This window comes from Leopardus geoffroyi, chromosome C1, assembly GCF_018350155.1.
Source record: "Leopardus geoffroyi isolate Oge1 chromosome C1, O.geoffroyi_Oge1_pat1.0, whole genome shotgun sequence".
Lineage (NCBI taxonomy): Eukaryota > Metazoa > Chordata > Mammalia > Carnivora > Felidae > Leopardus > Leopardus geoffroyi.
Genome location: NC_059328.1, coordinates 101056147 through 101069618, shown reverse-complemented (window position 1 = coordinate 101069618; position 13472 = coordinate 101056147). Strand labels below are relative to the sequence as shown.

General features: G+C 39.4%; 1 protein-coding gene across 3 annotated transcripts in view; it reads left to right on the top strand.

Annotated features, from left to right (window-relative positions):
* SPAG17 (sperm associated antigen 17) overlaps positions 1-13472 on the top strand; it is a 239686-nt gene that overhangs the window by 153622 nt on the left and 72592 nt on the right. For all 3 annotated transcript variants that reach the window (XM_045478817.1, XM_045478815.1, XM_045478816.1), the window contains exons 28-30: positions 1595-1754; positions 10268-10485; positions 12340-12484. In XM_045478817.1, coding sequence (XP_045334773.1) covers positions 1595-1754; positions 10268-10485; positions 12340-12484 — 523 coding nt within the window. The remainder of the gene's footprint in view (positions 1-1594; positions 1755-10267; positions 10486-12339; positions 12485-13472) is intronic.

Below are 13472 nucleotides of genomic sequence, written 5' to 3'. Positions count from 1 at the left end.
GTCAGTTAAGTGACCCACTCTTGATTTTGGCTCAGGTCATGATCTCATGGTTATTGAGTCCAAGCCCCGTGTCAGGCTCCGCACTGACAGTGTGGAACCTGCTTGGGATTCTCTCTCTCTCCCTCTCTCTCTGACCCTCCTCTGCTCATGCATGCTCTCTCTGTCTCTCTCTCTCTCTCAACATAAATAAACTTTAAAAATACAAAATAAATAAAAGTTTAAAAGGAGAAAAAAACAAGAAAAATAATTGTGAAAATTGGGGGGGTGGGGGAGTGGATTGTGAGGGAGAGAAAAGTTAAGAGACATGGAAAAGGGATCTGAAAATACAATCTCCAGAAGAAGAAAATGGTGGGAGTGAAGAAGGAAAATAAAGGAGGAAACAACATAGGGAATTTTCCCAGAACGAAAAAAAAAAAATACTTTGGATTAAACAAGAGTCGATCAGGATTGATACTAATAATCTTTAAGAGATCATCTAGATATGTTGTAGTGCAGTTTTGGGACTGCGCAGATAGACAATCCCGAAAGCTTCCTAAAGGAAACCAGTTACCTAGTACAGAATGGACGGGATGGACGTTAGATTTCTCATGAGCAGCAGCTGGTGGTGGTTCTTGTCACATTGGTAAGCGATACAGATTGGTCCAGACAGATGTATCTGTAGTACCTGTAGACACCATATCTACTAGATAGATATCGACAGACACTAAACATTTAAATATGTGACAAAGTTTTGGGGCGCCTGGGTGGCGCAGTCGGTTAAGTGTCCAACTTCAGCCAGGTCACGATCTCGCGGTCCGTGAGTTCGAGCCCCGCGTCGGGCTCTGGGCTGATGGCTCAGAGCCTGGAGCCTGTTTCCGATTCTGTGTCTCCCTCTCTCTCTGCCCCTCCCCCGTTCATGCTCTGTCTCTCTCTGTCCCAAAAATAAATAAACGTTGAAAAAAAAAATTAAAAAAATAAAAATAAAAATAAATTTTAAAAAATAATAAAAAAAATAAATATGTGACAAAGTTTTAAACGTAGTCATTATGTAAGTTGCAACAGAGTGCATAATTTTCCAATGACATAGGGGAAGGATAAAGAATAGAGAAAATAGGGGTTCCTGGATGGCTCAGTCGGTTAAGTGTTCAACTTTGGCTCAGGTCATGATCTCACGGTTCGTGAGTTCAAGCCCTGCAGCAAGCTCTATGCTAACAGCTCGGAGCCTGAAGCCTGCCTCGGATTCTGTGTCTCCTTCTCTCCGCCCCTCGGCTCATGCTCTATCTCTCTCTAAAATAAATAAACATTAAAAGTTTGTTTTAATGGAGAAAATAAAAACTCAAGTTAATCCAATAAAAGACAAGAAATAAAAAGACAGGAAACAAAATAGAGGGTAAATGGAAAACATTAAATAATATTATTTTGCTGGATAGTAAGCTATTCTCTCTGCGCTCCCAATCTATCCCCCTATATTATGTTTGTGTTGCTGAGTCTGGAGGTCTGCAAAGAGCGTTTTTCCTTTGGATTTATTTTAACTTATGTCAGTTTGACACAGCATTAAATGTTAACCAGCCTCTTGCTTGCGTCTGAGAACGTAAGGATTTCGCTTTTCCTTCAGATTCTCTTTGCCGATGGTGCCGTGAGCAGTAGTCCTGATTCAGGTTCTGTTTGTCCTCCTGGTGAAATGCCAACAAGCCCTCACAGCGGCGACTTTATGGACACGGCTTCTCAGCATAAATCAGAAATTGTACCATCTGAGATTGTCATCACAAAGAAAGGTGATAATTGAAGCCTTTCAGTTTATAATGGATTTAATAAGCCTTCATATGCTCCATAAGTGTTCATTATTGTTATTCTTTTACTGCTCATCTTTTCTATGAATATATTCATCTATACTCATAGACGCATATACATATGTATAAACTTTAATTGGAATCACAGCATTACACACTGTCATGAACTGCTTCCTTCTCATAGTAGTAAATAACGAACATTTTCCTATGCCATTATATACACTTCCACATTAGGTCTAGTGCTGGGCTAGTGTTTTAGGGTTAGTTGACCAGATCGGCAATGTCAAGGTTCTAAGTAGGCATCTCTTTGGTTCTCTTGACTTTCCTCAAAGCTGCAAAGGCCCCAGGTCCTCATGTAGTAACCCTCAAAGCAAAACGCGAAGAGAGTGGACACAAGAACTTTCAAGGTTGTCTCTCTATCAGGGAGGAAAACATTTCTGGATTCCACCGCCTTTCCCCACCAGAAGACCTTCCCTTATATCTCACTGACTAGACCTGGCCAGGGACCCAAGCTGGAAAAACAAGCATTTGACGTTTCTGGCCTTTTTCTCAGGAGATGCACACTACCTGTAGGGAAAAAAGAAGTCGGGTAACAGTTGAGTAAGCAATCAACAGTGTCTGCCATAGTCTAAATTATGAAATTGCTCTCCTCAGAGGTATTCTCGATTTACACCCCTACCTCCTGTGTTGTACGAAAATATTTCCTTCCTCATACCCTTGCCGATGCTGGATTTCCTCATTCTCTTAATCTTATTCCATTTGATAGATAATTAATAATCTTATTATTGTGTTAATTTGCATTTCTTTATTACTGGTGAGGTTGAACATTTAATAATTTTTTTCTTTATGAATTTTTCTATTCACATATTTTCTTGTTTACCTTTGGGAGGTTCATTATTTACATATTTATTTGTAAGAGATCTTTAGATGTAGGACATGTGTGTTTGTGTACCAGGCACAATTCTGAATACTTTAAAGTATTAAATCAGTGAATCCTCATAGCAACCCTGTGTGATATATATTTTAATAATCCCACTTTACAGATGACGAAATTGAGACACAGAGAGGTTAAATAACTGCCTTGAGGACTCTCAGCCAATAAGTGGGAGAGCTGGGATTTGGATCTGGGCACCTTCGTTGCAAATTTTTCTCAATCTCTCATTTGACTTAAATGGTCTGAGACCAGGATTTAATCTTCTTTGTCAGTTTCACGCACACACCCCTCCACAGTAACCAACGACCAAGAGGCAAATTGATTTCCTTTTTTGGTTACTCAAAATTTAGTGAAATAGACTTTCCTTTGGTAGTAGCAAAAGGTCCTTGGTTGAAGTGAATGAAAGCATCCTCATAGCTTTCAAACTCCCCAGCTCAAAGGCTCCTTCCTTTTCTGATAGGAGAGGACTTCATGTAAGGGTGGCCACTTTCCTTAGCACCCCACAGGGTTCCAAAGAGTTTCCACCTCCAGCATGGTATGCTCCAGATTTCTTCAAAGCCCTCCCGTCCGAGGTGATGCATTCACTTTAAAAACAAAAACAAGACGAAAAACAAATAGACTTTTTCCTTTTGAGAAAGAGAGAGAGAGAGAGAGAGAGTGAGTGAGAGAGTGCATGGGCAGGAGAGGGGCACAGGGAGAGAGAGAATCTTAAGCAGGCTCCACACTTCAGCACAGAGCCCAATGCCGAGCTAGATCTACAACTGTGAGATCGTGACCTGAGCCAAAGTCAAGAGTCCAACACTCAACTGACTGAGCCACCCAGGTGCCTCTAGACTTTTTTAAAAGTTTTTTAAAAATATTTATTTAGTTTTGAGAGAGAGAGAGAGACAGAGCATGAGCAAGGGGAGGAGGAGAGAGAGAGGGAGACACAGAATCTGAAGCACAGAGCACAACGCGGGGCTTGAACTCACAAACTGTGAGTTCATGACCTGAGCCAAAGTCAGTCGCTCAACCGACTGAGCCACCCAGGGGCCCCACTAGACTTTGTTTTTAAGAGCAATTTTAGGTTTGCAGAAAAAATGTGCAGAAAGTAGAGAATTCCTCCGTGCTTCCTCTCTATCTGGCTCACTGTTTTCCCTATTTTAAACACATGTCATGGGGCGCCTGGGTGGCTCAGTCAGTTGAGTGTCTGACTTCAGCTCAGGTCTTGATCTCGCGGTTCATGAGTTCAAGCCCCACACTGGGCTCTGTGCTGACAGCTCAGGACCTGGAGCCTGCGGCAGATTCTGGATCCCCTTCTCTCTCCGCCCCACCCCTGCTTGTGCTCTGTCTCTATCTTTCAAAAAAAATGAATAAACATTAAAAAAATTTATAAACACATGTCTTACAATTGATGAACCAATATTGATACATTATTATTAACTGAAGTCCATAGTTTGCATTAGGGTTCAGTCTTTGATATGTACAGTTCTAAGAGTTTTGACAAATGCGTAATGTAGTGAATCCTACCACTACAATATCATACAGAATAATTTTACTCTCTGTGGGAAAAAACAAAAACCCTGTGCTCTATTTATTCATCTTTCTCCTCACCCTCTCCCAAAAACAGTACCCATGAGCCAACACTCTCTTTTCCCCTCCACCCAGGACCTTGGAACCACTAATCTACTTTCTGTTTCTATGGATTTACACATTCTGGACATTTCATATAAACAGAAGCATACAATATAAGACCTTTTGTGACTGCTTTCTTTTTATCTAGTGTAATATTTTCAAGGGTCATCCATGTTGTAACTTGTGTCAGTACCTCATTTTTATAGCCGAAGAATATTCTCTTGTATGGATATACCACACTTTGTTTACACATTCATCAATGATGGACATATAGGTCATTTCCACTTTCAGGAAATTACAAATAAAGCTGATGCAGGGGCGCCTGGGTGGCGCAGTCGGTTAAACGTCCGACTTCAGCCAGGTCACGATCTCGCGGTCCGTGAGTTCGAGCCCCGCGTCAGGCTCTGGGCTGATGGCTCAGAGCCTGGAGCCTGTTTCCGATTCTGTGTCTCCCTCTCTCTCTGCCCCTCCCCCGTTCATGCTCTGTCTCTCTCTGTCCCAAAAATAAATAAAAACGTGGAAAAAAATTAAAAAAAAAAAAAAAAAAAAAGAAAACAAACAAATAAAGCTGATGCAAACATTTCTGTACAAGTTTTTGTGTGGACATATATTTTCATTTTTCTTGAGTACATAAACCAGGAGTGGAATTGCTGGAATAATAACTCTATGTTTCTCGTTTTGAGCACCTGATAAACTGTTTTCCAAAGCAGCTGCATTATTTTATTTTTCACCAGCATGTTGAACACTTTTTCATGTGCTTAGTGGCCATTTTTTACCTTCTTTGGAGAAATGTCTATTCAAATCCTTTCCCCAATTTTTTAAAAGTTATCCATCCTCTTATTATTGAGTTGTAAGTATACTTTGTATATTTTGGATACAACTTCCTTATCAGATACATGATTTGTGAATATTTTCTCCCATTCTTTGTGCTCTTTTTCTACATTCTTCATGATGTCTTTTCATGGTGTCCGTTTTGCCGAAGTCCAATGTATCTGTTTTTTTCCCCCCTCTGGTTGCTTGTGGTTTTGTTATTATATCTAAGAAATCAGTGAATAATCCAAAGTCACAAAGATTTATTCTTATATTTTCTTCTAAGAGTTTTATATTTTTAGTACTTGCATTTGGGGTTTTTAAATCCATTTTTATAGAACTTTTAAAAAATATTTATTTACTTTTGAGAGAGAGAGAGAGCACGTGCACACATGTAGGGAGGAGCAGAGAGGGAGGGAGACACAGAATCTGAAGCAGGCTCTAGGCTCTGAGCTGTCAGCACAGAGCCCAATGTGGGGCTCGAACCCATGAACCATGAGATCATGACCTGAGCCGAAGTCAGACATTCAACCAACTGAGCTGCCCAGGTGCCTCTTTATATAATTTTTTATACAAGAGATAGGGGTCCAGATTCATTTTTTCGAGTTTACTAAAAAACAATTATTTCCCCCTTTGAATTGGTTGGCACCTCAGTCAAGAATCAATTAACCATCGGGGCGCCTGGGTGGCTCAGTCGGTTAAGCGTCTGACTTCAGCTCAGGTCACGATCTCGCAGTCCGTGTGTTCGAGCCCCGCGTCGGGCTCTGGGCTGATGGCTCAGAGCCTGGAGCCTGTTTCCGATTCTGTGTCTCCCTTTCTCTCTGCCCCTCCCCCGTTCATGCTCTCTCTCTGTCTCAAAAATAAATAAACGTCAAAAAAAAAGAATTAAAAAAAAAAAAGAATCAATTAACCATCAATGGTAAGGTTTATTTTTGGACTCTTACTTCTGCTCCACTGATAAATATGTTTGTCCTTATGCCAACATCTCACTGTCCTGATTACTACAGCTTTATAAGTTTGAAACTGGGAAGTGGGAGTCATCCATGTTCGTTTTACTTTTTTAATGTTGTTTGGACTACTCTGGGTCCTTGCATTTTGCTATGAATTTTGGGGACAGATTGTCAATTTCTACAAAAGAGGCAGCTGGGATTTTTATAGAGATTCCACTGAACATGTAGCTAAATTCTGAGAGTATTGACATCGTAACAATATTGTCCCTAATTCATGAACTTGGGATATCTTTCCACTTATTTAGAACTTCTTTAATTGCAATCCATACTGTCTTATAGTTTTCGGTGTACAATTATTACGATTGTTTTGTTAAATTTTTCCCAAGTGTCTTATTCTTCTTGATCCTATTATAAATGGAATTGTTTTCTTTATTTTTGGATTGTTTGTTGATGGTGTATACCAATATAACTGATTTTTTTGTTTGTATTTTGAGCTAGTATCTTAAAATCTTGCTGACCTTTCTTATTCTACCCTTTTTTTGTTTTGCAGCAACTCTGGAAATAAGATCCTAACCCCCAGTGTTTGTTGTTGTTGCTGTTATTGCTGTTTGTTTAGTGACTACTGAACTTCTTCTTGCGAATCTCTTTCCTTTGTCCTGTGTAGCTACTGAAGTTTCTGCTCTGTTAGCCCAGTGGTCAGGTAGTGATTAGGCAGGGGTTCCCTTACATGCCTCAAACCAACAAGTCTCCCAGCCTTTGCCAAGGGGATGTGTGTACTTACTGGGGCATTCCTTCATCGCTCTCGCAGTTTAGACCCTAGCCTTAGCCTCAAACTCAGCCCGTGTTTCTCAGGTGTTTCTTGGACGTGAGTACAATCCTGCATGTACATGTGGCCTTCTAGATTCCTAGGAAAATGACAGAGTTTTTCAAAGTCCCTTTGGTCATCTCATTCTCTAGCTTTTCCTTTTAAGTTTTTAGGTCAGCCTCTTTTTTGCCCCAACTGTTACTGCTGCCTTAGACAGCCACGCTGTGAACAATCGCCACTGACTGTTTCAGCAGGAGCCCCAGGAAAAGGTGGTTTATAATGAGCGAATTCTGACCCAGGTCAGGGTGAGGATTTTCAGGGAGTTTTCAGAGAAGTCAAACAATGACAAGTCTTTGGGAATGGGGCTTTTAGAGAGAATTGCAGGCCTATCTGCCCTCTCCAGTGGCTGCCAGATTGTCACAGCTACTATAACTCCAAGGCTACTGTTTTTCAAGGTTACTGCAGAGCTGGAGATGGGGTGGAGGGCATGGAGGGGGGTGGGGGTGGGTGCGGATGGAGGGTGAGAATTGGACAAGTTATAACAACACAAAGCAGTTATTCTTACTGAGATTCAACTGTTTTCTTGAATTGTTTCTTGGATGGTTGCAATTCTTTGGTTTATATCCAGAGTTCTGAAAGAGTTGACTTTGATTATTTTCTCCCAGCGCTCTCACTGTTTTGATGGAAGAATGGTTTTTTGAAGGTCCTTTCTTGCCATTCCAGAAGTACTTCTCCCATCTCACAAGAAATACTCTTTAGTATTTTCTTTATTTTTAGCTCTAAATATTTTCTAATTTCCATAATGACCTCCTTTTTGACCCATAATGTTTTTAAATTTCCAAAACTATGAAGTGTTTCTAGGTTTTTTTAATAATTGATTTTTAGCTAATCTTTTGAAATTTGTCAAAACATGATGTATAGCCTCATATATGGGCAAGTGTTGTAAAAAGTCTGTGTTGATTGGAAGGGCATGTATCCTGTAGTTATTGAGTATAGTGTTCTCTTTATGTCTATTAGATCAAACCTGTTGGTTGTGTTGTCTGGTCCATTTTCAAGTTCAGCAAACTTCTCTGCAAAGGACAAGATAGTAAATATTTGACTTAGACCTTGTGAGCTGTATTATCTCTGTCACAACTACTCAACTCTGCCCTTATTACACGAAAGTAGCCATAGACAATACATAATCAAATGAGCATGCTGTATTGTATTTATATAAAACTTACTTATGAACACTAAAATTTGAATTTCATTTAATTTTCACGTATCACAAGATATTATTATTCTTTTGATTTGTTAATTATATAGAAACGTCAAAAGAAGTGTTACTTCACAGACTATACAAAAACATACAGCAAACCATATTCGCTCTACAGGTCAAATTTACCAACCAGTATTGTATAACTTCACAGGTATTTTTAATCTGCTGTAACAATTTGTTTCAGCAGAAGTATGTTTAAATAAGGGTAGAATAGTCTACTCAGTGCTATACTCCTTATAATTTAATCTTTACTTCTTTATTTCTGAAATTATTACATCTTTTGAATAGTTCTGTCCAATTTTTCTTTATATACTTTGAGGATATGGTTTTAGATACTTATAAATTTAAAAATTATAATATCTTTGTGGTGAATTTAACATTTTATCAGTATGCAGTGGTTTTTTGTTCTAGGATTCTTTTTTGCCCTAATGTCTATTCTATGAGGGCAAAATTGTATTTTGCTTATCTTATTATGTTATATTATTATATTATTATAGACACACCAGCTATTAATCCCTTTACAGTGTAACTTTTTCATATTTTATTTTACTTTCTGTGGTTTATGTTTAAGTGTATCTCTTGTGAGCAACTTATAGGGTAATATTTTTAAAATTCAGTTTGATAATTTTTGTCTTTTTACCGGAGCTTCTAATCCATTTATCATATAACAGATAGCTTCCCAAAAAATGTGTTTATGTTGTCTTCATCCTTGGATGATAATTTCACTGGGTACAGAATTCTGGATTGACAGATGTTTTCTCTCAGTATATTCACAAAAATTCTCTATACTCTTCTTGCTTCCAGTGATGATGTCAAAAAATTGGCTGTCAGTCTAATTGCTATTGCTGTGAAGATAATCTAACTGCCTTGAATATATTTTCTTTCTTTATTATAATTTCAATACAGTTTAGCTGGGTGTGGATTTCTTTTTACTTATCCAGTTAGTATACATTGAGGTTCTTAAATCTCTGGGTTAATATCTTTCATTGATTCTGGAAAGTTCTCAATAGTTACCTCCTCAAATATTGTTTCTGTTCCTTTTTTTCTCTTCTTTTAGAATTCTAATTAAGCATGTATTAGAGATTTTTACCTCTCTTTTATTATTTCTATCGCTTTGACTCTCTGAGATTCATTCGAAATAATTTCTACAGGTCTATCTTTCAGTGCTCTTTTAATGCTCTGGAAATAGAAGTAAGTCCAAATTAAATCCTAGGGCAATGGTATCTGTCTTATTTGGGTCTTCCCATTAGCTGAGTCTGCATATTAGTCCAGGATCGATGCTCTGATGCACATTTCATACTCTGGCTCTGAGGAATCTTCCAAGAGTTAACAATCCTTTACTATCTTTTCCTGTAATTTGCTTCTGGGTCTGAATTCACTTCATCATTGAGGTTTGATAAAATGGGCAAATTTCATCTACAGATCACTTATTATTATTTATACCAATGGATCAAATCTATCCTGAAAAAGGCATTGAGGCATTATTCAGAGTTCCTTGAGGGCTTTTTCATTACTGTCTTCCAAATAGATCATTGTAGGGAGGGATAGGGATGAGATATGCATCAGATGATTATCAATGGAGTAGTCGAACTCTACAAATCCTCTCCCCTAGTGAGAGGCCAAGGATATATGCCTGGTTGGTAAAGTTCTCCAGATCCAGGGCTGAAGAAAGCTGTCTCCTATCTGTGACTAACAAAATGACAAAATCAGGGGAATGAAGAGTTAAAAATCTCATATAATGCTAGAGTTAAGTAAGTCAAAAGAAGGAGTCAAAGGTAGGGAGCAAAGGTAGGCTTTAAAAACCAGGGTACAGAGCCCCAAATCTGGAATCCAGGGAGCTATAAGCAATACTCAAAGGTATACAGCAGTTGACCAAATAGGGATTGTGCCATAGAGGGTGAGCTGTATATGCATGTGTCTATTTGGGGAGAGGTGGTGGGAATCCAGCCAAGGTTCAAGTGCATAACTTGATATATTTTTCCACTTGAAAAATAATATAACTTATGAATACTACATAGAATTTCTATGCCACAGTGTCTGAGGTAGTTTACAGTGTGTTAAAACTTAGTAATTTATGTAATTGATATTATAGTTACATTGTGTTTGATTTTACTTGAACTTCTACAGGAAAAAGTCACAAAAATCAGTCATCAATGGCACATAAGAATGAAAGCCATGAACCTCATCCAGAGACGGTTCAAGCAGTAACTCCTGTAGACGTTCATGTAGGCACCTGGTTTACAACCACACCTGAAGGAAATCGGATTGGCACCAGAGGACTGGAAAGAATCGCAGACATGACCCCATTATTATTCTTTAAGGCCACAGATCCTGTCAGTGGAACGGTATGGCAAACTATTGTATGTTGCAAATTTTTATAAGTCATTAGAGCTCTGAAACACATAGAAGAGTGCCTGGCAAATAATTAGTTTTCTGTAACTGGTAACTAGGTGGATGGATGAATACACGGACCCATCTTCGCAAACACAAAAACACTGGGTGGTTTATTTGACTAACGTAACGTGCCATGAAATAATAATTTTTGAAATGAGAAACAGATCATGAATGTACCACATTTAACACTTAGAAGATTGTGTCACGTGTTTCTTTATGTTGAATGTATTTGTGTGTATGTCTTATCTTCTAGAAGTTGAGGGGCTGTGTTTGGTTCCTACTTCTTTGTGTGCAGCTGCAATGAATGGTAGAATTTGCTCGTGATCCTTGACTGCAAAGTATGTATGGTATATTTAAGGAGATACTCACATTAAATAATTCAAGAATTTAGCAACACTCCAAAGCAACTGTACAAAAGATTTTATTTGTGGCCTAAGAATAAGTGACAAATGAGTGGTACAGAAAATAATGGTTTGATTCATGATAAGAAATCGAAACTTCTGGGATGAACAGTAGCACCTTCTGTGTACCGGGATTTCTGTTAGGGATTTGGGATTTTGTGTACACTATCTCGTTCAGTCTTTGCACCAATGAATATTATATGACACTGATGAGGAAATTGGGCCTCCGCAAGTTAAGTAATGTGGTCAAGAGTATATCCAGGAAGTGTTGGATTCCACTTGGGCAGCTCTCAGGTCTTTCTGCATCTGCCTCAGTTGCAGAGAGTTGCTTTGCCTGACTCATATGGTTCCAAGGTAACTGTGTGCAGTGACTGAGTGAGGCAGGGGTATGCCAATCTGGCTCCTGCTACCAGACTTGGGACACTGGGGCAGGGGATACTGGCTCCCGAGCTCCTGCCAGTTGACTGAGGCTTTGTCGGGTCTGTGCCACAGCTCAGCTTCTGCCTCTGCCCGTTCATGCTTCCTTCCCCTTCCTTTCACAGATGGTGTCCAATTGGCAATAATAGCAATTTATATAATACATATTTCAATCATGGTGTTCAATTGGCAATAATTGCAAATTCTATAATATATAATTCAACCATTGAGTGTTTTCTAACTTGTACTGTCCTAACTGTAAGGGCCACAATATTTCACCAAAGAGTCCAGATGGGTGTGAGAGTGGGTTTATCAGCTGTTTTTTGACTCAAATGTCTGGGGCTGTTGGAAGCAGGTGATAATTGCCTTCTTATCTCTTTATAGTAGGCAGAAATCACTATGAGAAAGAAATGTACACTATTCATTATTTTAGGTTCTTATCCTTGGAACTCTCAACCAGTATGTACAATGAGGAATACTTCTGCAGAACATGGTGGTTAAGAGCATGATTCATCTTCTGTTCTGATGACATTAGGCCAACATTGGCATAGGGAAGGCAGCCTCAGCAGGCCATGCTTACTTTAAACCTATAATTTTCAAGGAGGCAGAACCTGGGGTCATGTTCCCAGACAGAACTCGGCCAGGCCAGTCCTGATACTAACTTTTCATTCACAAATACATGACAATGGAAGGAGCATCACTGTTCAAGTCAAACAGCCTTAGTCGACACCAGCCCTGACATTTGCTGAGTGACCTCGAGCAAATTTCTTAACTTCTCCAAGCCTAACTTCCATCATCTACAAAATGGGGATAGCATTGCCCGCCTCCTAGGAATTGTTGTAAAGCTTTGTCCAAGTAGATGAGATAAAACTTTAGCTTATAAACAGATAACCAGGATTTTGATGATATCCAATGAGGCATAAAAATAAACACACTTGGGATTAACCTGCCTGACCAAATGATCATGCTCTGCCTTTGTGTGTTCAGGTCATGATAACTCGAGAAGACAGAGTGATCATTGTGGAAAAGAAAGATGGTACTCGGATAGTGGATCATGCTGATGGTACCAGAATCACAACCTTTTATCAAGTTTATGAAGACTGTATTACTCCTCCGGATGATCAAGAAATAAGTAAGTTTTCCTTTGCTTTTGCTTTTTTATTTTGAGAGAGAGCGAGAGAAAGAGAGAGAGCATGAGTGGGGCAGAGGGAGAGAGAATCCCAAGCAGGCTCCATGCTCAGCACAGAGCCCAACATGGGGCTCAATCCCATGACCCTAGGATCATGACCCGAGTCGAAATCAGCAGTTGGTCACCCAGCCCACTGAGTCACCCAGGTGGCCCAAATATTTGATGTCTTTAGAATAAGACAAGGAGGAGCCTCACTGCTCTTATTAACACACACAAGAAAAATATTTTTTTGAAGAACTCTGTCAACCAAAGAGTGCGTGCGCAGTCAAGAGCAGAGCCTCTTAGGTCCTGTTGTTACAATCTTTACCCTCAACAGACACGGGAGTGATAAAAGCCCTAGCTGGCTGTAGATAGTAACAGCACCTTTTTCTATTTTCACCACTAAAACCTAGATTGGTCTAGATTGGTGGCAATCAAAAGTAAATAATCATGACTCAATTGCCCTGGACATCAGCGCTCACACCTGTTTCCATTAATCCTTAAGGAATCTGATCTGCATACAGGTGGCCTCAGGTCCTTCTTCAGTTCTGAACATGCCTCTCATCAGAGAGATGGTGTGAGAGAAAAACAAGCGGGGGCTCAAACTCACAAACTGCAAGATCATGACCTGAGCCAAAGTCGGATGCTTCACCAACTGAGCCACCCAGGCGCCTCTTAAGATTTTTAAAGTCAAATTATTCTCTGACTCCCTTTTCTTTAATTCCAGAGTTTATTTGTTCAGTGCATTAAATGCTTCATTAAATGTCGCCAAATTAAGTGTGACAAAATTGGCAAGTGAATGGGAAAAGAACAACCTTCCTACCCCACTAGTTAGAGGGAACATTAGAAGAGCCACCGGAGAGGGCAATTTAATGTGTCTATCATACGATGCACTAACTCCACTTCTCTTCCTCTTACTACACTCTTACACACTTGTCCAAGGAAACGTGTT